Below are 23,112 nucleotides of genomic sequence, written 5' to 3'. Positions count from 1 at the left end.
CATGTTTTATTCTATTTCACACATTAGAACCTTTATTTAACCAGATAAGAAACCCATTGAGATCAAGATCTCTTTCATAAGGGTGACCTGGCCAAGAGGTCAACAGCACATGTCACAGAGCAGTTTCAAAAAAGTAATACGTTAAGACATACATTTTAAAATATATAAAAGAGAACTGTAAAACAATAAAGATTTACACCTTTTAAAAACACAGGCACTGTGCAAAAGTCTCTTGCTATCTGTCCCTCAGGACAGAACGTAAGGCTCCAAATGGAAGTAGTTCAGTGAGTTTCAGTTTTGTCTGCAGTTCATTCCATGCCATAGGGGCAGCAATGCCAAAAGCTCTTTTGCCAAATTCAATCCGCACATGGGGAACAGTTAAAACACACACAAATTGTTAGAACGTAATGCATAAGAGCTGTTTTTCCTTTGTAAAAAAGTACACAAGTATGGAGGTATTAAACCTAAAAGAGCCTTATAAACAGAGGTGGGTAGAGTAGCCAGAAATTGTACTCAAGTAAGAGTACTGTTACTTTAGAGATTTATTACTCAAGTAAAAGTAAGAAGTAGTCACCCAAATATTTACTTGAGTAAAAGTAAAAAGTATGTTGTAAAAAAACTACTCAAGTACTGAGTAACTGATGAGTAACATACACACACATATCATATATATACAGGTAAAAGCCAGTAAATTAGAATATTTTGAAAAACTTGATTTATTTCAGTAATTGCATTCAAAAGGTGTAACTTGTACATTATATGTATTCATTGCACACAGACTGATGCATTCAAATGTTTATTTCATTTAATTTTGATGATTTGAAGTGGCAACAAATGAAAATCCAAAATTCCGTGTGTCACAAAATTAGAATATTACTTAAGGCTAATACAAAAAAGGGATTTTTAGAAATGTTGGCCAACTGAAAAGTATGAAAATGAAAAATATGAGCATGTACAATACTCAATACTTGGTTGGAGCTCCTTTTGCCTCAATTACTGCGTTAATGCGGCGTGGCATGGAGTCGATGAGTTTCTGGCACTGCTCAGGTGTTATGAGAGCCCAGGTTGCTCTGATAGTGGCCTTCAACTCTTCTGCGTTTTTGGGTCTGTCATTCTGCATCTTCCTTTTCACAATACCCCACAGATTTTCTATGGGGCTAAGGTCAGGGGAGTTGGCGGGCCAATTTAGAACAGAAATACCATGGTCCGTAAACCAGGCACGGGTAGATTTTGCTCTGTGGGCAGGCGCCAAGTCCTGTTGGAACTTGAAATCTCCATCTCCATAGAGCAGGTCAGCAGCAGGAAGCATGAAGTGCTCTAAAACTTGCTGGTAGACGGCTGCGTTGACCCTGGATCTCAGGAAACAGAGTGGACCGACACCAGCAGATGACATGGCACCCCAAACCATCACTGATGGTGGAAACTTTACACTAGACTTCAGGCAACGTGGATCCTGTGCCTCTCCTGTCTTCCTCCAGACTCTGGGACCTCGATTTCCAAAGGAAATGCAAAATTTGCATGGTTGGGTGATGGTTTGGGGTGCCATGTCATCTGCTGGTGTCGGTCCACTCTGTTTCCTGAGATCCAGGGTTCCTCAGGGCAGGTGAAAGCGCAGCAGCAGGAGGGAGGAACAAAGGAGTCCTGGCCACGGCAAACGACTGGGAGATGCGGGCCGACCTGAAGAAGCAGCTCAAATTCCCAGAGGAGATAGCCCACACTACCCTGAGACCTGATATTGTTCTGTGGTCTAGAGGAACCAAACAGGTGGTGTTTATCGAGCTGACAGTACCTTGGGAAGAGAGGATGGAGGAGGCGTACGAACGTAAGCTCAGGAAGTACCAAACCCTCATCCTCGAGAGCCAGCAAAATGGATGGAAGGCCTGGAACCTACCGGTGGAGGTCGGCTGTAGAGGTTTTGCGGGGCGGTCGCTTTGGAGAGCCCTCGGACTGCTAGGGATCGAAGGGCTGGCTAGGAAGCGGCTGGTAGCCAACACCACTAAAAGGGCAGAGGAAGCATCACGCTGGATTTGGATACAAAGAAAGGTGCGGTGGCAGAGCCGACCTACTGAAGGACTAGGGACATAGAGTTGGGTGGCATTCGGCAGGGGTAGATCCAGGACGCTGGATCTGCCGTCGAGCCCCTCCGAAGCGTCATGGGCTTAATTCGACGAAACGTTGATGACGGGGGGTGCCCATTTGAGAACCTGCTGATGCCAACCAACTCATGTCCAGTTGAGGTATGCGGTCAAGCTTAGTCTTGGCTCAGGGAGGAGGACGTCCCTGCCATGCAGAGTCCCGCCGGTGCCTTGATAGAAGGAGAGAGGAAGAGAGCGAGGCCACAGGCTCACAGATGGTGCAGGGGCGAGTACCTGTAAAGGTGAGCCAGTTGCGATACCCTTATCGTATTTTGCATATTCTTCTCTGGTAGACCCAGTGACCACTTGGAAAGACAAGTTGGCAACCGAGGAAGAACGGTGACAGCGAGGAAAGACTGCTGACATCTGGGAAAGACTAGAGCCGGGGTGTGGAGGCTTGGCAGGCCAAAGCACACCCTCCGTGAGGAGGAACCCAAAACCAATCGCTATGGAAAGGTATATTAAAAGATACCCCCGGGGTCGGGCGAGAGCGGGGGAGGATGATCGACCCACAGGCCAGACCAATGTTATGACCATCAACGACGGACAATCGACTACGGAACAGCTAAGCGATTTATCCTGGGTCTGCAGATGTGGGAAGATATGCAAAAATGAGAAAGGTCTCAAGATACACCAAACCAAGATGCACAAGACGCAACCTGAAAGTAATGTGCAACGCACAGGGAAACCTGGTGAGACGGAGGAGAGGCTGGGGCAGGACACAAACCACATTCCCCAGAATCTCCAGGCACATGATGGAGATGGGGGCAGGAGTAGCATCGCTGGTGTGACGGAGGCAGCAAGGCACCACAGTGAGAGGGAAGTCACTCAGGATACCAGACGGCATGGCCAGAACACTTGTGCTGGAGGCGTTCGGAAAGAACGAGTGAACTGGCCAACTGCAGCTGAAAGGAAAGAATGGGATATGTTTGACCGTGATGTCGACCAGGTGCTGGAAGTGACGATCGCAGGAGACGTGGGAAAGAAGCTCAAGGCCATGTCCTCGATAATCTGGAGTATTGGCGCTGATCGCTTCGGAAAGAAAGAACAAAAAGGCAGAGTAAACATCCAGCCCAAGGAAAACAGACGCCTGAAGGAGATAGCAATCCTTAGAGGAGATCTGCGGAGGCTTAAGAAGGCCTTTCATGAAGCAACAGCAGATGAAAAACCAGCTCTCACAGAATTGCGAAACGGCCTGAGGGAGCGCATTAAGATCTTGCGGCGAGCTGAGTGTCACCGCAGGAACAGAAAGCGGCGGTTGAAGGAAAGGGTGGCCTTCACAAAGAACCCATTCAACTACCTGTCAAAACTCCTGGGTGACAAAAGATCAGGAGAGTTGAAAGCAACAAAGGAAGAGGTGGAGGAGCACCTTCGGCAGGTCCACAGCGATCCCAGGAGGGAGGACACTTTGGAGGAGATGGAGAGGCTCATTAAACCAGCTGAACCAACTATTCCTTTTAAGGCGGAGGAACCAAGCTGGCAGGAAGTCAACAGCTTCCTCAAGAAGGCAAGAGGAAAATCAGCCCCAGGGCCGAACGGCATCTCGTACAATGTTTACAAGCATTGCGAAAGGCTCAGGAAACGACTCTGGAAGCTACTGACGGTGGCGTGGAGGAAGAACTTCCTTGCTGATGAATGGCTGGTGGCCGAGGGGTGCTTCATCCCTAAGGAAGAAAACTCTTCAGGGATTAAGCAATTCCGTACCATCTCCCTCCTCAATGTGGAAGCTAAGGTCTTCCTGGGGATTCTGGCGAAGAGGTTAACCACCTTCATGTTGGACAACGGCTATATGGATACTTCAGTTCAAAAAGGTGGCATTCCAGGGGTATCTGGCTGTCTCGAACATACCAGCGTAATCTCCAAGATCATCGAGGATGCAAAGAGGAACCACGGAGACCTAGCAGTCCTGTGGCTTGATCTAACAAATGCCTATGGAACGATACCCCACAAGTTAGTGGAGCTGACTTTGAAGACCTACCACATACCAGAGCAATTCCAGAAACTCTTGCGTCAGTACTTTGACGGGTTCAACATGCGATTCACCTGCGGAGAATTCACCACCAACTGGCAGAGACTAGAAGTAGGCATTGTCACTGGCTGCACAATTTCAGTGATTTTATTTCCTGCAGCTATGAGCCTTCTTGTCAAGTCGGCAGAGAAGTTATGTCGAGGCGCAGTCCTTGCAAGCGGAATCCAGATGCTGCCAATTAGAGCGTTCATGGATGACCTTACCATCACAGCAAGATCAGTGCCAGAAGCAAGATGGATTTTGGAGGACTTGATTGAGCTCACCAATTGGGCAAGGATGGAGTTCAAACCGGCAAAGTCCAGAAGCCTGGTTCTGAAGAAAGGGCATGTTCAGGACCAGTTTCGCTTTAAGATCATGGAGAACATCATCCCAACGGTCCAAGAGAAACCTGTGAAGTGCTTGGGGAAGTGGTACAGGGCAGAACTCAATGACCGACTGAGTGTGAAAGAAATGCTTAGCCAAGCAGAAGCCTGGATGACGTCCCTCGAAAAGAGCGGCCTCCCGGGCAAGTATAAGGCCTGGGGTTACCAACATGGGTTTCTCCCTCGTCTGCTCTGGCCACTCCTGGTTTATGAGGTACCTGTATCCACAGTTGAGAGTCTGGAGAGGAAGTTGAACACCTACTTGAGGAGATGGCTGGGTGTCCCAAGAAGCTTCTGTTCCATTGGACTGTACAGCACAGGAAGCAAGCTACAGCTGCCAATAACATCAGTGGTGGAGGAGTACAAAGTGACAAAAACACGCCAGGCCATGATGCTACGAGACAGCAAAGACAAGCGAGTACGGCAGGCAGGCATTGTCGTCAGGTCAGGCAGAAAGTGGTTAGCCAGCAAAGCACTGAGGGAAGCGGAGGATCGACTGAATCACGCGGACATTGTGGGATCAGTAGCCCAGGGAAGACTTGGTCTGGGTTGCTCATCCAGAACAAGATGGAACAAAGCTGACCCAAAGGAGCGGCGAGGCTTGGTGCAGAGGGAGGTCCGAAAGGCTGAGGAGGAAAGCCGGTATGTCAAGGCAGTAGCCATGAAAAAACAAGGCAGCTGGACTAGATGGGAGAGTGTAAAAGACAGATCTCTAACCTGGCAGGACATCTGGAGCATGGAAGGCCACCGGATCAAGTTCCTGCTGTGTTCTACATATGATGTCCTGCCCACCCCATCAAACCTCCATACTTGGGGAATGGTAGAGAGCCCCAGCTGCACACTCTGCGGAAAGATAGCTAACCTGGAGCATGTCCTCTCCTCTTGTCACTCAAGTTTAGCAGATGGCAAGTTCCGGTGGCGTCATGACCAGATCCTTGCTCAGCTGGCAGAGGGTGTTGAGCAGGCCAGGAAGAAGACAAGGCACCTCTCTAATGGGCCTCGCTTCATCCACTTCCTCAGGGCAGGTGAAAGCGCAGCAGCAGGAGGGAGGAACAAAGGAGTCCTGGCCACGGCAAACGACTGGGAGATGCGGGCCGACCTGAAGAAGCAGCTCAAATTCCCAGAGGAGATAGCCCACACTACCCTGAGACCTGATATTGTTCTGTGGTCTAGAGGAACCAAACAGGTGGTGCTTATCGAGCTGACAGTACCTTGGGAAGAGAGGATGGAGGAGGCGTACGAACGTAAGCTCAGGAAGTACCAAACCCTCATCCTTGAGAGCCAGCAAAATGGATGGAAGGCCTGGAACCTACCGGTGGAGGTCGGCTGTAGAGGTTTTGCGGGGCGGTCGCTCTGGAGAGCCCTCGGACTGCTAGGGATCGAAGGGCTGGCTAGGAAGCGGCTGGTAGCCAACACCACTAAAAGGGCAGAGGAAGCATCACGCTGGATTTAGATACAAAGAAAGGTGCGGTGGCAGAGCCGACCTACTGAAGGACTAGGGACATAGAGTTGGGTGGCATTCGGCAGGGGTAGATCCAGGACGCTGGATCTGCCGTCGAGCCCCTCCGAAGCGTCATGGGCTTAATTCGACGAAACGTTGATGACGGGGGGGTGCCCATTTGAGAACCTGCTGATGCCAACCAACTCATGTCCAGTTGAGGTATGCGGTCAAGCTTAGTCTTGGCTCAGGGAGGAGGACGTCCCTGCCATGCAGAGTCCCGCCGGTGCCTTGATAGAAGGAGAGATGAAGAGAGCGAGGCCACAGGCTCACAGATGGTGCAGGGGCGAGTACCTGTAAAGGTGAGCCAGTTGCGATACCCTTATCGTATTTTGCATACATACACACACACACACACACACACATATATACATATCTATATATATATACACACACACATATATATATATATATATATATATATATATATATATATATATATATATATATATATATATATATATATATGTATATATATATATATATATATATATATATATATATACATACATTGATATATACAATATATAATTTATATATTTTTTTTTTGCCGTTTTTGTTTACATGTTAATAGTGTTTTAATGAATATACATGCATGTTTAACACATATAGATTCCTTTCTTTCATGAAGACAAGAATATAAGTTGGTGTATTACCTGAGTCTGATGACTTGCATTGATTGGAATCAGACAGTAGTGATGACAAACGTCCACGTTTTCAAATGGAGGAGAAAAAAAGTTCCTCCTTTCTGTCCAATACCACATGAAAGTGGTTGGTTTTTGGCATCTTATATGTCCAGCTTCCATATTCGTTTTTATACACTTTACAAAAAATACATTGGCGGCAAACTCCGTAGCTTGCTAGCTTGTTTGCGCAGGCTTTCGGAGACTCTTATTTTGAAAGCGCAGGCGCGATGGAGCGGCACTTTTATTGTGAAGACAGGAACTGTGCAGTCAGTCTTTAGGCTTTTGACGGGGTTTACGTTTGAAATAAAAAATTGTCTTTTTTCCTTCACACTTTTGATTGAATTATTGGAACTTGTATTAGTGGATTGCATAGTACAGTACATATTCCGTACAATTGACCACTAAATGGTAACACCCCAATAAGTTTTTCAACTTGTTTAAGTCAGGTCATGTGACCCCTGGCTCTGTTTGATTGGTCCAACGTCACCAGTGACTGCATCTGATTGGTGGAACGGAGTGAACGTCACCAGTGACTGTATTTGTTGAAACGCAGGCACTATGAAGGTCTGTCTGACAGACCAAAACAAACAAAGCGTGCATTAACAGATCGATAAAAATTAGTAGCGAGTAGCGAGCTGAATGTAGATAAAAGTAGTGGAGTAAAAGTAGCGTTTCTTCTCTATAAATATACTCAAGTAAAAGTAAAAGTATGTTGCATTAAAACTACTCTTAGAAGTACAATTTATCCCAAACGTTACTCAAGTACATGTAACGGAGTAAATGTAGCGCGTTACTACCCACCTCTGCTTATAAATGATAGTCAGCCAATGTGTGTTTCTGCGTGCACTCAATGAAGATACGTCTGTCTTCATATACAGTTGACAGTGGTGGGTGAGACTACGACAGCCAGTAACAAATCTTAGTGCTGAGTGAAAAACAGTGTCCAAGGACTGGAGGAATTTCGAAGAAGCACTAAAATAAAGCACGTCTCCATAATCAATTACGGGCAAGATAGTCACTGTCACTAATTTCTTTCTGACTTTAAGAAAGAAGCAGTTTTTATTTTTTTTAAAGAAACCAAGCTTTACCCTAAGCTTAGAGACCAAGTTGTTAATATGGGCTTTAAATGAAAGCTCCTGATCAAGAGTAAAACCCAAGTACTTGTAATTTAAGACCTGCTCTATAGGGTTTCCATTTGATATTACAATATTTGGAATATTTTCCAGTAGCACCCTTGATTGAGAGAAAACCATTACCTTGCTTTTATCTGTATTTAAAACCAATTTAAGATCAAATAAGCGTTTAGTAGGCTGTTAGCGCGTGCTGTGAGCTATAAACAAGGTACAGTATAGATCAATAACTGAGAAGACCTAAAATATTTCCCACAATTTTGCACAGCGTATTTCAGACTTGAAACATATTTAGTTTAAAACAAATTCCTCCAAGAAACACCACACAGTGACAAGTCCTGTTAACTTACCCCTGAAAGAATGACCGTCTTCACTTTCTGATGTAAAATTTCAAGGTCTTGCACACACCCAAAGTTGGTTTGTCCGTGAGCCTTTACAGACTTTGCCTTCCAAAATGTTCAAACTCTTTTCACGATCGAGATACAGGATACAGGACACGTTCGGCAGCTTTCTCAAATCATATTAATCAATTCCACCAATTTTACTTATTTTTCAAGGTGGCGAGCCTTTGGATCAGTGTCCAGTTTGTTTTGGTACGGTCCCTTGATTTTTTATTTTGTATGATCCATTTGAATCCGAATTGTTGCTCTTTGTCACAATACCACAAGTACAGTACAGCCATGTAAACAAAATCTACATGCCACTACACGATCGGTTCAGGAAGACACGATCAGTCCACACATGCGCGAAGACAACGTCACTTCCTGTCTACTTGACAGTTATGTTCGTGCATAACCTGTCATCAGGTTTTTTTGTAATCTTTATTTGAATAACAATGTTATATAAAAGATTACATACAAAACAAACGTTACTTAAGAATATAGTATTTATTTTTGAAGTGGTACAGATTCGTACAGTAACCTGAACAATGTGCTCAGCAGCCTTAAATGGCAAATAAATCAACCTTTTTCTTTTGCTACTTTTTTTACATTAAATATATCAATTTACAATACTGATAATCTAAAAGTGTACTTTTTGTTAGGCCACAGATAGAGATTTAAGTTACAGTAAGTGCCTTGTTTAAAAAGAATTCAACATGTAAAAAAATTAATTACACAATAGGACACAGTGGCGCCCCCTTGCGTCATTCATTGCAATGACAGAAGAGTGAAAGTGGAATTGAGGCGATAATACTCCGATTTTATTAAATTCTTATTTTTAATTTTTTTTTAAATCCACCCCTTGTTCATGTGTATATTCTTCCCTTTTACTCCGAGGTAAGCTATTTTATATACAAAACATTAATAAACACATTTAAATATCAGAACCAATGTGATGTTGTAGAAGTTCCATCGTGAAAAAAAATTCAAGTCCAGTAAGTGACGTAGTCTTTGCGCATGCGTGGACCGATGGTGTCTTCCAGTACTGATCTTGTAGTGACACTACGTCCAACAAAAATGACAACCTGACACCCACAATGCATTGCAAAATCACGTGCCCTGTCGAGCACTATATAAATATAATTCACTTCACTTCACAATCTGGTTGAATAGCCCTGGTCTATAGGGTTGCAATTGAATAAGGAGAATAATCGTTTATTTCCATCCCAGTGTTATATTGAGCAGACCAATGGTGCTTGTATCATGTCATTTTACCATAAATGTTATCAGATTGTCCTTTTTTAATTCAGCTCCACCGATGCTCATCGAAGGCTGCTCCATTTTGCTTTGAGATTTGAATATTCTTCAATTAATTTAACATAAATGTTTTACATAAATTATTATTGAAAACGACAATTGAACCCCACATTTACAGTTGTCAGCATCATAGTATGTACTGTTAAGAAGGAATCTATTTTGTTTTGGTGTGCAATGTGCGACATCTCAGTGTCGAATGACAGCAGAACCACCAGGTCAGTATGACACTCTACAGTAGACCTTTGCTGTAGAAAGTTGTCACAATGTTCATAATGTTGAAATAGGGGCAATAGTAAATGATTAAGCCAGTGATAAAGTATTTCGAAAGTGAGCAGTTTTCTCCTTCAAAACAAAAGCTTTATATCCATGAAGTGTTGGGTTGTACATGAATAGTTAATCAACACTTAAATGAATGTAATAAGTTTTGATTGTACCATTACTATAAATCGGTTCAGTCACTGTTTTTGATACAGTTTGTCATCACTCCTCACTAGCAACAATATTTATTCGGCTGAATGTGCTGGGATATATAGTATGGACACGTTCTGATCTAAAATGCATTAAAGTTAACTGTCTCATTTGTTCTTTGTCTTTCAGGTATACAAAAGGTGACCTGTGGACTTTCAATTGTGTCGTCATGGTTGCCTGCTCCAATCTAATGTCAAGCAAATCTAGGTCATCATAACTTCTTCAGGTTTGTGCATGGCTTGTCCTGCCTTAGCTTGGTAGCCACTCAGTGCCAAGCTGGAGCGGAAGACTCCGCCTACGCACACCTGTTCCTGCACCTATACCCCTCCCCCAGAACAACTGTCTGACCACACAGCCCACCTTCTAAGCCCAGGAACCCAATTAACCAACAAGGAGGAGGAGGAGGAGGAGAAGGAGCAAACGGAGGAATATGTCAGTGAGGCAGAGCTGCAGGCTTCTCTAGATGGGTTCATGGTCAGCTTCAGAGATGCAGAGACCATTACTGGTAACTGCATGTTTTTTTTTTTACACTCACTGAACCAAACATACTGCAGTCCATTTGACATCACTAAATCAGCAATTGATGAATGAATATGTATTATAACAATTATACAGTATATGTTTCCATTTGGATGCATTAATGTATTACTGAAGTTAAATATTTTGGAGCTATAAAGACTTTACTCGCTCACAGGCTGAGAGGCATGTCCTATGAGAAAATGTCCCTCAATGTGACCCTTTCACATCCTGTCACTAAAGATACACTAGGGGACTTCAGCCAGCAATGTCACTCAGCTTCCATTCTCTAATTTTCCTAGTACCTCATCATTCCATGCCCTCAAGCAAAATAATTGCACCGTTTTTTGCACCAAATGCTTTAGAGCATGCAGGGCTCTTAGTCATTCTTAACTCTTGCAGAATATTTCAAATAAATAGCTGTGGACCAGGAATCTGATCATTGTAGTTTAGTGGACCACATTGTCCTGACCAAGCTGCACCTCAGCAAGTTTTATTTGTTATTATAGACCACAAAGGTTTGCTTATACACACAAACAACAGGAAAGGACCCTCCCAGGTGTGCAAAAGATTACCGTAAGCTCAGTTCCTCTCATTATTAGAAACAACATGGTCCCTTATGTAAGCACAGTGTTTTAGCTTATTGTTTACCACATCATATTCATATTACATTTAGGGCCTGCAAATGCATATTTCAAGGAAAAAACAACACATTCTTATTGACTTTTCACAGCTTTGCGCTACAATTTGAATTTCAGCCTGTCGCTTTCCCACATTTTTCTTGAAGATAAATAGTGGAGTGATTGTTTTAGGTTCTTACATCATATAAAACATTAATTTTAGGTTAATTAAAGACTACATAAAATGGTTGTCTATCAGGCTGTGACCAGAGTGGATGCCACCCCTCACCAAAAGTCAGTTGGGATAGGCTCCAGCTCACACATGACTCTGAACAGGAAAATTAATAGTGGTATAAAATGTATGAATTATTACAAACACAGTAGTACCTCAACTTACAAGCTTAATTAGTTCTGTGATGGAGCTATTTACTCAAAACACATGTATTTTAAATTCTCCCTAAAAAATTTATTGAAATCAATTGCTCTGCTCCCAAAAAAAACAGCACAATTTTAGCATGTAAAATGCCTTTTAAAAATAAAAACACATTTTTAGTTAATACATATTGTATAAAAACAATACAAGAGAATATAGTACTAATTACAGTAGTTTTATCAAATAAAATATATAATAATGTACAGCATTTGTGGGCTGTGGACTTCTACAGTATCTAATTCTAGCAGCTTTTCCGGCAAACACACCATCAGCAGCTTTTCTATATTTTCATGGATAAATGTGTAATCAATTATTTTAACACCCTTGGCTGGAGTTGGCAACACGCTTGGTCATATTTTCGATTATTTATTTCTTTAATTCAATGAATACCATTCATTTCCTCTCAGCACTATCCTTCACACTCACGTTCTCCCTTACCATGGTTGGAAAAACAAAGTTATGTTGGAAAAGCAAAGTTATGTCTCTAGCTATAAGCTAATGCTAGCGAGTAAGACTAGATGTTTTGGGTGGAACCTATGGAGTTCATTGTGACATTTGTTATACCAACTACTTGGCCTGGGCGATATATTGATTTTATCGATATATTCAAGTTTTTTGTTGCAGATGGTTTTGAAATTTAAAACTAGATTTTTTTCTCCTCTTGCTCCGGCATACTTTTTGCCCTTCAGGAGCTTCCGTAGCTTGCGCCGTCCCCTTACTTCCTTAGCCGCACACAAAGAAAAACACATGGATAATGCTAACGAGAGCGAGACGTTTGTTCCAAAGAAAAGAAAAGTGTACTTTGGTTTTGCGGCAACAGGCGTGGAGCAAGTGACTGCACGTTGCAAAGTTTGTTTCAAAAAGGCAGCACCACAACAAAGTTATTCCAGCATCTAAACTGAAGTTTCCAGCAGAGTGTGAGAAATACAAGTCTTTACGAGGCGAACGAGACGCAACAACAAGCAAACTACGAGCTAAAACTCACCTTACTATGGTAGAATCATTTACACAAGGTATGTATGATAGGAAGCACGGTTGCACAGGGGTTAGTGTGTGCCTCACAATACGAAGGTCCTGGGTTCAATCTTTCTGTGTGGAGTTCCCTCCGGGTACTCTGGCTTCCATCACCTCCAAAGACATGCACCTGGGGATAGGTTAATAGGCAACACTAAATTGGCTCTAGTGTGTGAATGTGAGTGGGAATGTTGCCTGTCTATCTGTGTTGGCCCTGCGATGAGGTGGCGCCTTGTCCAGGGTGTACCCCGCCTTCCGCCTGGGTGCAGCTGGGATAGGCTCCAGCACCCCAAGCGACCATGAGAGGGACAAGCGGTAGAAAAAATTGGATGGATGGATAATGATGCCATGTATGATGAGAAAGAAGCACAATGCGGAGAGTGATCACTAATGCAGTTACTCTGCACGGTACCAAGATGTGTGAATGAAAAAGGCTATGTTTAGTTTATTCACTTACTGAAACAAACTATATTATTCTTAGACTTAGACTTCCTTTTTATTGTCATTCAAATTTGAACTTTACAGCACAGATAAGAACGAAATTTCGTTACATAAGCTCATGGTAGTGCAGGATAAAAAAGCAATAGGGTGCATATATAAATAAATAAATATATATACATAATATATATAATGTATATATAAAATAAATAAATATATATAAATAGATTACTGTACAGATAAATATATTGCACTTTTTTATTCTCAATATTTTATTTAATTATTTATTTGGATACAATGTATAATACTAAATTTTTTATAACATACGTATTTTATTCAAGACAGAAGTTTCAAGTTTGCACTTTATTGATCTCAATGTTGGGGATTGTTTATTTGCATGCAATGTGCAATGCTACATTTTTGTTCATAAAAGTAGTCCATTCAAGTAGAAGTATTGCCTCCAAAGGGAAGCTCTTAATTTAATATTTTGAAAATGATTCCATAAAAAGTACAATTTGTATCTGGTCAAACAAGAACAACATTATACAAATTAGAATTTTGCCAAGAGTAAGATGCAGCGGATGCAGTATAATTTCAAAATACTAGTTTTTGATTAACTAAAAGAAAAACATATTTTGAATAATCTCTGTCATTTGTATTCAATGGTTTCTCTAAAAAGTAGGGGGAAAAAATCGTAAATCAAATTTTTTGGGAAAAAATCGGGGATTTTGTTTTTAGGCCATATCGCCCAGGCCGACCAACTACAGCATGTAAAATGTCAGCAAAAACACGGAAATTTTAAACATTTATTTTTGCATCATAATTTCACTTCCGCGTATTTTAATACAATTTTGTATTGTGTAAGGACAGGAATCGAAAGCGGAGCGTCAAAAGATGGAGCTATTTGTTTTAATGACATTCAGACTTTGATTTCTTATCGGCAATCAAGCAGTATTTCATCTGTGGCTTCTCAGCGCAACAACAACACCGGAAATGTGTCCCGGGAAAACCCGTTCGACCAGAACTCTTAACTATAACAAAGGTTTTATGGGTGAATTATGTAAAACCCACTACTATATCAAAAAATAGGATTGAAACAAAATTTGTTGAATGGTCGCCTCAGACGCAGGTACTTACTGTTCCTCTTGCCTAAACACTGCTCTGAATTCCAGGACAGGGAGACGACAGGGACGCCAAAACAAGCTCGCTAAATATCATTTCGTTAGCATCACATAGCTAGTTTACTTGTTGTCGTCTGCGTTCGCTCTCCAAGCCACAATGTTGACAGCTTTCTACTTTGCTTTTAATCATATTTGAATGATTACAATCCGAACACTGTTAGTTCCAATCCAGTTGTAGTTCTAGATTATTTATTAGGAGCCAGCGAAAAGGTATATTTTTGACATGACGGATGTAAACAGGTCACAACACTGGAAGTATAACCTGAGGGGGCGTAGCTACAGGACAGGGTTGCTAAATGTGAATTGTTTTCTGAGTTATTTGTATGCATGTTATAGAATTTTACATTACATTTTAAATTCTAATATTTTTTGTAAATCTTGACTTAAAAAAACACAAAATGAGTGGTACATTACATGGGACATGTAAGTGTCAAAAAGACCGCCAAAAGTGGTTGGAAGATGAGAATAAATCTAAAGGTAAAATATTGTAGAAATGCACACAATTGCAGGAAATGTAGTCTTGATTTCCAAAGTTTATTTCGGGCTTGCGTGGCAGCACTTTGTGCCAATAGAAATATTCCTGTTTTTTTTCATTAGTTTTTCTCTTTTTTTCTCAAAGGGCGCTTACATGACTGTAACTAATCGCGGGAATGCTGACTCAAAGTTTTGCTTGAAACCTATAGCATATCAATTAGGCGAGAGACAGCTTTTATCTCAAAACTTAAATTAAGGTATCGCTGTACAGTTAATGCAGTTATGCAAGTTTACTTTTAATAATAGATTAAAGTTCAGATAGATTGTGCTGATGAGACAAAAGCACATTGAGCAAATGTTTAGAGTTTTTAGTGATTATCTTGCCCGACTCTACAATAATCTTAATAATGTAATTTATTATAGCTATAATTATAAAATATGTTTTCTAATTAGAAAAATTTATGGAAAAAACTATGTTAAAAGAAAAAGCTCAATTGTTGATACTAAAAACTAAAAATAACTTGTTTTTTTTGGTAGCTGTTTTACAGCAAAAGAAGGTACAGTATATCAAAGCAGCCTTTCCACATTTTTTTTTCTTTCCAAATCATGTTTTTAGTGGTAAAAGTTTGGGGACCCCTGTGTTACAGCATTCACACAATAATCCGCCTTTAAAGAAAACATTTTCTGGCATTGAACAGTACTTGCTGCCACCTACTGGTGTTTTGGCAAAATAATACACAGTGTACACACACATTTAGCATATTTCACCCCCTCCTGTGGCCCTTTACTGTATTTTGTGCTACTTTGACACTTGCAGTGTTTCTGCTTGTTTGTTTTCCTCACAAGTGGAAACAAAAACATTTGCGTTGAGTGTGAATAATTTCTGTCAGCTTGGAGGATGAAAGAACACAAAGAGCTAAATAGTGTTGCAGATTGCTATTGAGTGAGTGTCTCAGTGTGGGCTTGATTCTCCATGGTAACCAGCCAAAAGTGATGTAAAGAGTTGAGTAACATAGTGGAGTATAATTACAAGGGAGGGAGGGAGGGATCAAGAACAAACGGAGAAGACAGAGGACTTCAGGGTGACAGTTATGTAAGTAAACAAATTCCAAACTACTGAGCTTATTTGCCAACTCGAAAACCAATCAAAGCTTCAGAACACAGTAGATGTGGTTTATATAATGTTGGAGAAGTTGGTTCTCCCTTTGCGTTACTACAGACACACAAAAAGCTAAGAAACGTAAACAGCGTGTGCAATCTATAAAATAGCGTGCACTATTAGTGGGCGTGTTGCATGTAATTTACTAAGTGGTACAGACCGCCCTAATTAAATATGTATTTTGCGTGTACTACACAGGGTATCCCCACCGAGATGCTGTCATTAACAGCACATGCATGTTATCATAACCCTAACTGTGGTGTTTTGCTATGTTTTCAAACATGCAGTAAACATCTACCACTTTTTATGGACATTTAAGAAGCAGTCCTGCAGTGTATCTACAATGAAACTACTTGTTTGTTTTTTTTACCGCTGAGAGTGTGTTCATTGGTGAGAGGCTGTATTTAAGACACAACCAAATGCATACTTAAATAAGTTTGTTTTCTTTCGTAAAGAAAATTTTTAAATAATATATATTCTATTTGAAAAGAAACAAGCGTCATTAAAAAAATATTAAAGGACACTAACACATCAATTACATTTGTTTTAATCAGCCCTTAAGTCCTCAAGCAGCTATAAAATTATAAAATGTTGCTGAATAGACGCTGTATCTAATATCTTATTTCAGACCATCCAAAATGTTGACACACACGTAGGACGTAGGATTCTCGTCTGTCAATTGTCTGTCTATGCAGCACGAGCACTGATACTGCAGCCGTGTGTGGAACTGTCAGTTTGCACGTCCCTCTGATACATGCAAAATAAAAGGCAAAATAGTGCTTGCAAAACAATGATGAGTGTTGACAAATCACATTGCGCGTGCTAAATAATAATATTTATCTTCTCCTCTCAGTATTGTGGGTTTTTTGATGATCAACCTGTATTTTGCATATTAATGAAGACAGAGACACAAAATGAATTGCACGCCTCATTCTACTCACTTAACGGACGCAATCCACTTTGCACACGTTTAGTAGATCAGCTTTGCTTGGCCATCAGGTTTGCACATGTTTTAGTACCCGCAAACTTTTAGTAAATCAGGCCCAAAGTATGAAAGTTGTCCCTCGCCACATCGTGCCTCTAGTATCGCATATTTCTGGAGATATATATATTTTTAAAGCATATTCTTCTACTTATGGTCCGGAATTAAGCATTTTAAGCATAAAAATTACTAAATCAAGTAAAAATATCAACATTATAGCGTAGATTTTAGATGCAAACCGATATCATCTGATACCTTTTTTTTTTGCTGGTATCAATATCGGATCGAATTTATGTTTACTCATGGTTGGTATGTCCAAATAATTCATTATACTACTGTATGTTGCAGCCAGGCATTTACTGTTTCTTTTTTTTTTTTTCACTTGCCATGGTTATGTCTGTCAATACAACATGTTCAGGCTAAGCCAACTTTTTAAAATGGGTTCCCATTTTTCCAGCACAGAGGCAGCACTACTAGTGCCAGAAGCACAAGCAGTATATGTGTAAAAGCTTTGTGTTGTATGTGCACATAGTGCAGGGAGTCGACAGAGTCCAGCTGAGGGGGAGAAGAGAGCTAGTGGGGCGGTCCATGAGGTTCTCGTCATTGGCATGTCAAGCATGGCGAACCAGTTTGGCTCAGCTCTCTTTTTCCTTTTCACTCCTCCCTCTCCCTTTAACTCCCTGTGTCTCTTTCCAGCCAGTTCCGTCCTCTAACTTTCAGCCACTGTGCTTCCTGTCTCACCCTCCCAGGGTTCTTTCTTTCTTCCCTTCTCCCACCTTGTAGTTTGTCGTGTCCTTGCCCTCGCCCTGATTTGTGGAAAATGTGATAGGTGAAGGGCACAAGGTTCTTGTTCGGGCGTCAGGCAACATGAGTGAGTACATTGTTGTTTTTGTTTGGTTTTAAACAGCTGTATGGTTAGCTTCATGTCCGACAAATGGACAGTATGACTCTTTGACTGTACTCTGACACCCTGTCTTCTCCTTGTTTGTGTCCTTATATCTCTGGCTAAGACTTTGTTTACTCTCTTTTTAAACAAACCCCTGTAAATACCCACAAAACCTGTATACATCTTGTTTTTTAAAGGACTGGTAACATTACTTGTTGTACTGGAAGTTGCAAACTCTTTTAAAATGTTTTAAAGCATGCATTTAATGAATTGAACCTACAAGGGAGAAGTTGTCACTGAAAGTTGTCTGAATGAGAAACCCTGTATTGTAGTGCTTTATGGAGGGTAGCCATGTTCAACTCCAAGAGGTTTAAATTTGTTCCCAAACACTTTATAATGTGTATTACACCAACATAACTTATAGTAGACTTGAATCCAGTAAATTTTTTCATTTGCGTTTTCTCATTTTAAGTGTCACTTCGTTGATGCAATAAATAATTCAGCAAATAAGATTGAATCAGTCTATATATATATATATATATATATATATATATATACACACATACATATATATATACACATACATATATATATATATACATACACACATGTGTGTATATATATACACATACATATGTATATATATATATATATATATATATATATATACACACACACACATACATATATATATATATATATATATATACATACATATATATATATGTATACACACACACACATATATATATGTATATGTGTATATATATATATATATATATATATATATATATATGTGTATATATATATGTTTACTGAAAAAAGGAAAACGAATGAATAATAGCAGCAACAGTATCAATAGCAGTAACACTAATAACATCAACAATAGTAATCAAAAGTATTAAACGACAACAAAGAGAGTTGTTGTCACTTCCCATTTCAATCACCATCGCAGCCATTAATAAAAAAAACAGTAACAGTGGCAGTGGCTTACACTTGCATTGCATCGCATAAACTTGACAGCCACACTGTAGCCATTATTTACCTTAAGTTAGAAATAGTCTTTGAATTAAGGAATTAGTCTTTGATGAACAATCATTGAGCCACACTAGTATGTTTGCATGTTATAAATGTGTCTTAATAAAATTAAAAATGTTTTAATGTTTATGTACTTAAGTCTAACATTAATGTTAAGAAATCAGAAATAACCATTTATTATTTTTGTCATGTCTAATAGTCTCACATGTTTTTTGTTTATTAGATTATGCCGAGTATACACTTTACATTATTTATAGAGAATTGCCGACTGCACCGGATTTAGCATCCATTTCATTTACACGTGTAGTTTCTTCTGTTCTGTTGCAGTGTTTATTGCTCTGACAGTGGACTATTCTTACATTTGAACTTGAACTTTTCTTCTCTTAGTGGCTGAAAGCTGCTGCTAATATTGGTACGACCCTACAGTTGATCCTTTTTTTTTGTTGTTGCACACACTGTACTGTGTACACATACAAAAAGACAGTTTCCTCTCAAGCTTGTCCCAACGTGACCTATACAGTGCATCTGAAAAGTATTCACAGCGCTTCACTTTTTCCACTTTTTCTTATGTTACAGCCTTATTCCAAAATGGAACAAATCCATTTTGCCCTCAAAAATTTACACACAATACCCAATAATGACAATGTAAAAAGGTATTTAAATGTTTTGGGGGAAAATGTATTAAAAATAAAAATGTACATGTACATAAGTATTCAAAGCCTTTGCTCAATATTTTGTTGATGCACCTTTGGCAGCAATTACAGCTCCTAGTCTTTTTGAATATGATGCCACAAGCTTGGCACATCTATCTTTGGGCAGTTTTGCCCATTCCTCTTTGCAGCACCTCTCAAGCTCAATCAGGTTGGATGAGAAGCATTGGATTTCATCAATGTCTCTGAAACAGTGAAGCGTTGTGAATACTTTCCGGATGCACTGTGTAGATGTTAGGGATGTTCCGATCAGGGTTTTATGCTGCCGATTCTGATACCGATCTTCCATGAGTGAAACTAGGCAATACCAATACTGATACAGATCACATTTATTAAGTATCAATTTTTCAATACAGTATATTCATGGTGAGCGCTATTAACAGCTTAACAATATCAACACAATAAAGTCAATAGCACACAAGTAAATATTTAAATAATTTGGTTTTTGTCCTCAAAGTCCCCCTGTGTCCACAGAATTAATTCCTGATTTTGTAAACATGAACATAAAAGTCTAGATTTCATAAAGCACTTATTTCTTGTGTTGTGATTAGTGATTAGCAGTTTGATCATGGCTTGCTTTAATCTATGAAACATGTTGAGCTTTGTTCTCCAGTGATGTTTGATAATGATGAGTTTTTTTTCCACAATGGATGTGATTATATTAACTAAAATGGTAACCGCCTCTATCAGTCAAGATTCATTATGTATTTTTATTAAACATATGTTCCTCTTTTAATGTTTTAGGTATAATACTGTAGATTGATGGTAAGTATGTAAAAACACCTCCATCTTTTATACCTCAAACTTGACTGAAACCAGTTTTTACCAATTCTAAACATACGTTACAAGCTAAATAGGGCTGCTTCTATGGATTCATCTCGCAATTGGCTAATCTATTGATTAGTTTGTTCATTTAAATTGAGTAATCAGATAAAACACTCTATAGCAGGGGTGTCAAACTCAAATACAGAGTGGGCCAAAATTTAAAACTGAACAAAGCCGCGGCCCAAGGTTGAACAAATTAACCTTTTAATAGGGACCCAAACAAGTTTTGCATTGAATATTGAACAAGCAAGGCTTATATAACCTTATAGTGACATGCAAAATCGAGTTTCAAATAATAATAATAATAATTAAAAAATATCAATGGCATATCAAATACAATTTAAATAAAAATTGAATGCCTCTTTTCTATTTGCAGCCTTCTGAGGTAAATATCAACATTAACTTTTTCCACAGGCTAATAAATTTGAAAATAAAATAACAATGAATAAAACAAGCATTCATGACTTTAAACTGCTCAGTTTGCAACACACTGATCTAATCTGATGTGCCCAAGCCAGATACCTGGCATCTTTTCTTGGATGCTAGTTCATTAATGTCGGGGCTCAGGCTTTGAGCTGAGGCAACTTTCATTATCGAACAAAGGTGTTCATCAGTCATTATATCTCGTCCACCCGGACCACAGTCTTGGGGGCGTGCTAGACAATGAAGAGGGCTTACTCCGCACGTCAATATCTCCGTTTGGTGCCACACGCCCACACCATCAAAATGCCGAGGCAAACATTTCCAGATCAACACCGTATGAAAAAAATAGTGATTTTTTTTAGTTGTGATTTCCTTCTCTGCATGAAAGTTTAAAAGTAGCATATATTAATGCAGTATGAAGAAGAATGTTTTAATGTAGACACATAGAATCATCATACTGCTGTGATTATATGCATCAAGTGTTCATTCAAGGCTAAGGCAAAATATCGAGATATATATCGTGTATCGCGATATGGCCTTAAAATATCGCGATATTAAAAAAAGGCAATATCGCCCAGCCCTACTTTAACACTGTTAGAAATACACGCCACACTGTGAATCCACACCAAACAAGAATGACAAACACATTTCGGGAGAACATCCGCACCGTAACGCAACATAAACACAACAGAACAAATACCCAGAATCCTTTACAGCACTAACTCTTCCGGGACGCTACAAAATACACCCCCGCTACCACCAAACCCCCCCCCCCACACACACACACCGTGTAGCGTCCCGGAAGAGTTAGCGCTGCAAAGGCTTCTGGTTATTTGTTCTGTTGTGTTTATGTTGTGTTATGGTGCGGATGTTCTCCCGAAATGTGTTTGTCATTCTTGTTTGGTGTGGATTCACAGTGTGGCGTATATTTCTAACAGTGTTCAAGTTTTTTATTCGGCTACTCTCAGTGTAATCTGTATCGCTGTTGATGAAGTATGCGTTGCATTCAATTGTGTGTGCGTGCAGAAGCCGCACATGTTATGTGACTGGGCCAGCACTCGTTGGACTGGCTGAAAAGCAGACGTGAAGTTTTTCGGGAGGGGCGCTGAAGTTTGGAAGACTCCCGGGAGGGTTGGCAAGTATTAGAATTAGCGGTGAACACGGTGTTACCACGGCACCGCCGCAATATATAATCGACGGGCCAGCTGAGTGAAATTACACGGCGAGCCAAAATTTGGCCCGCGGGCCAGAGTTTAACATCCTATGCTCTATAGCCTCAAAATGTATTTTAGGGAAAATTGTTGAAATAAACAAAGATTTTTCTACTTGCCATAACTTTCTTTTTTTTTCTAATAAATGCACACCATCAACATTGAAATTGCACTTTTCAAATGTGTGCATTAGTAAAAATAATAATTGAAAAAACAAAAATCTGTTCACACAGATCTTGAGACCCACACACCACCACTCTATTGTGCGCTTTATAACAGCAACTATGCAGAAAATATGTCCATGTATTTAAAGTTCCAGGCACTCCATACGGTCCGGATTTTATCCATTTTTATCAGTTAGAATCATTAAAGGATTAATCAATGCAACAGAATACAAATCAAAGCATCTTTTGTAATTAAATTGATCGATTTAATGTATTAATTGCTGCAGCCCTAAAGCTAAAACTTATAACTTGGTGTAGAAATTAGGCGATTCCTTAAACATGCACTTTTATTTTTTAGACCAGGTAAATCAATAATTCAATTAAAATAATTTATCCTCTCCAATTCTTCAAAAATAAACTGCATCAGATACTTGAAAGTTCATTGTTGTGGGTTTTTTTGTTTAGCAATACGCTTGATGCTGTTTAGATGAGTCGTTAAGAATGAGTGTGACCAAAAGGCTGTGGATCTTATGTCCCAGACCGACTTAAATACAGCGAGTCGAGTTGATGCCCATGTGTTCAATTTTGTTCATATCTGACCACATCGCATTCGACCACCCCTTTTCTGAATCATTCAGGCAAACTTCAGACTGGCACATTTATTTTCTCTTGAGCAGAGGGACCTTGTGGGCACTGCAGGGTCTCAATTCATTGGAGAAGCATGCGATAGTAATGGTTTTCTTGATGACTTGGTGTCCCAGGCTCTGCCCTTGTATTAATGGACTGATCTCACCTTTTGCATGAACTTGCATGGAGCTCCAGAGCAAGGTCGATTGAATATTTCCTACATTTTCTATTGATCATATTAGAATTCTTGCTAAGGCTGCAACTATGGATTGTTTTGATAATCGAGTAATCTATCAATTAGTTTGTTGATTAATCGAGTAATCGGGCGCGGCCACCGCTGCTGCCCACTGCTCCCCTTACCTCCCAGGGGGTGATCAAGAGTGATGGGTTAAATGCAGAGAATAAT

General features: G+C 40.1%; 1 protein-coding gene across 1 annotated transcript in view; it reads left to right on the top strand.

Annotated features, from left to right (window-relative positions):
- The window catches only part of trak1a (trafficking protein, kinesin binding 1a), a 79,808-nt gene that overhangs the window by 15,153 nt on the left and 41,543 nt on the right, over positions 1 to 23,112 (top strand). Inside the window, exon 2 of the mRNA XM_061950373.1 lies at positions 10,135 to 10,510. Within this exon, the coding sequence (XP_061806357.1) occupies positions 10,477 to 10,510 (34 nt within the window). The 5' untranslated portion in view covers positions 10,135 to 10,476. The remainder of the gene's footprint in view (positions 1 to 10,134; positions 10,511 to 23,112) is intronic.

Source organism: Nerophis lumbriciformis, linkage group LG04, assembly GCF_033978685.3.
Source record: "Nerophis lumbriciformis linkage group LG04, RoL_Nlum_v2.1, whole genome shotgun sequence".
Lineage (NCBI taxonomy): Eukaryota > Metazoa > Chordata > Actinopteri > Syngnathiformes > Syngnathidae > Nerophis > Nerophis lumbriciformis.
Note: the sequence above shows the minus strand (reverse complement) of the source record. Positions and strands in the feature narration are given on the sequence as shown.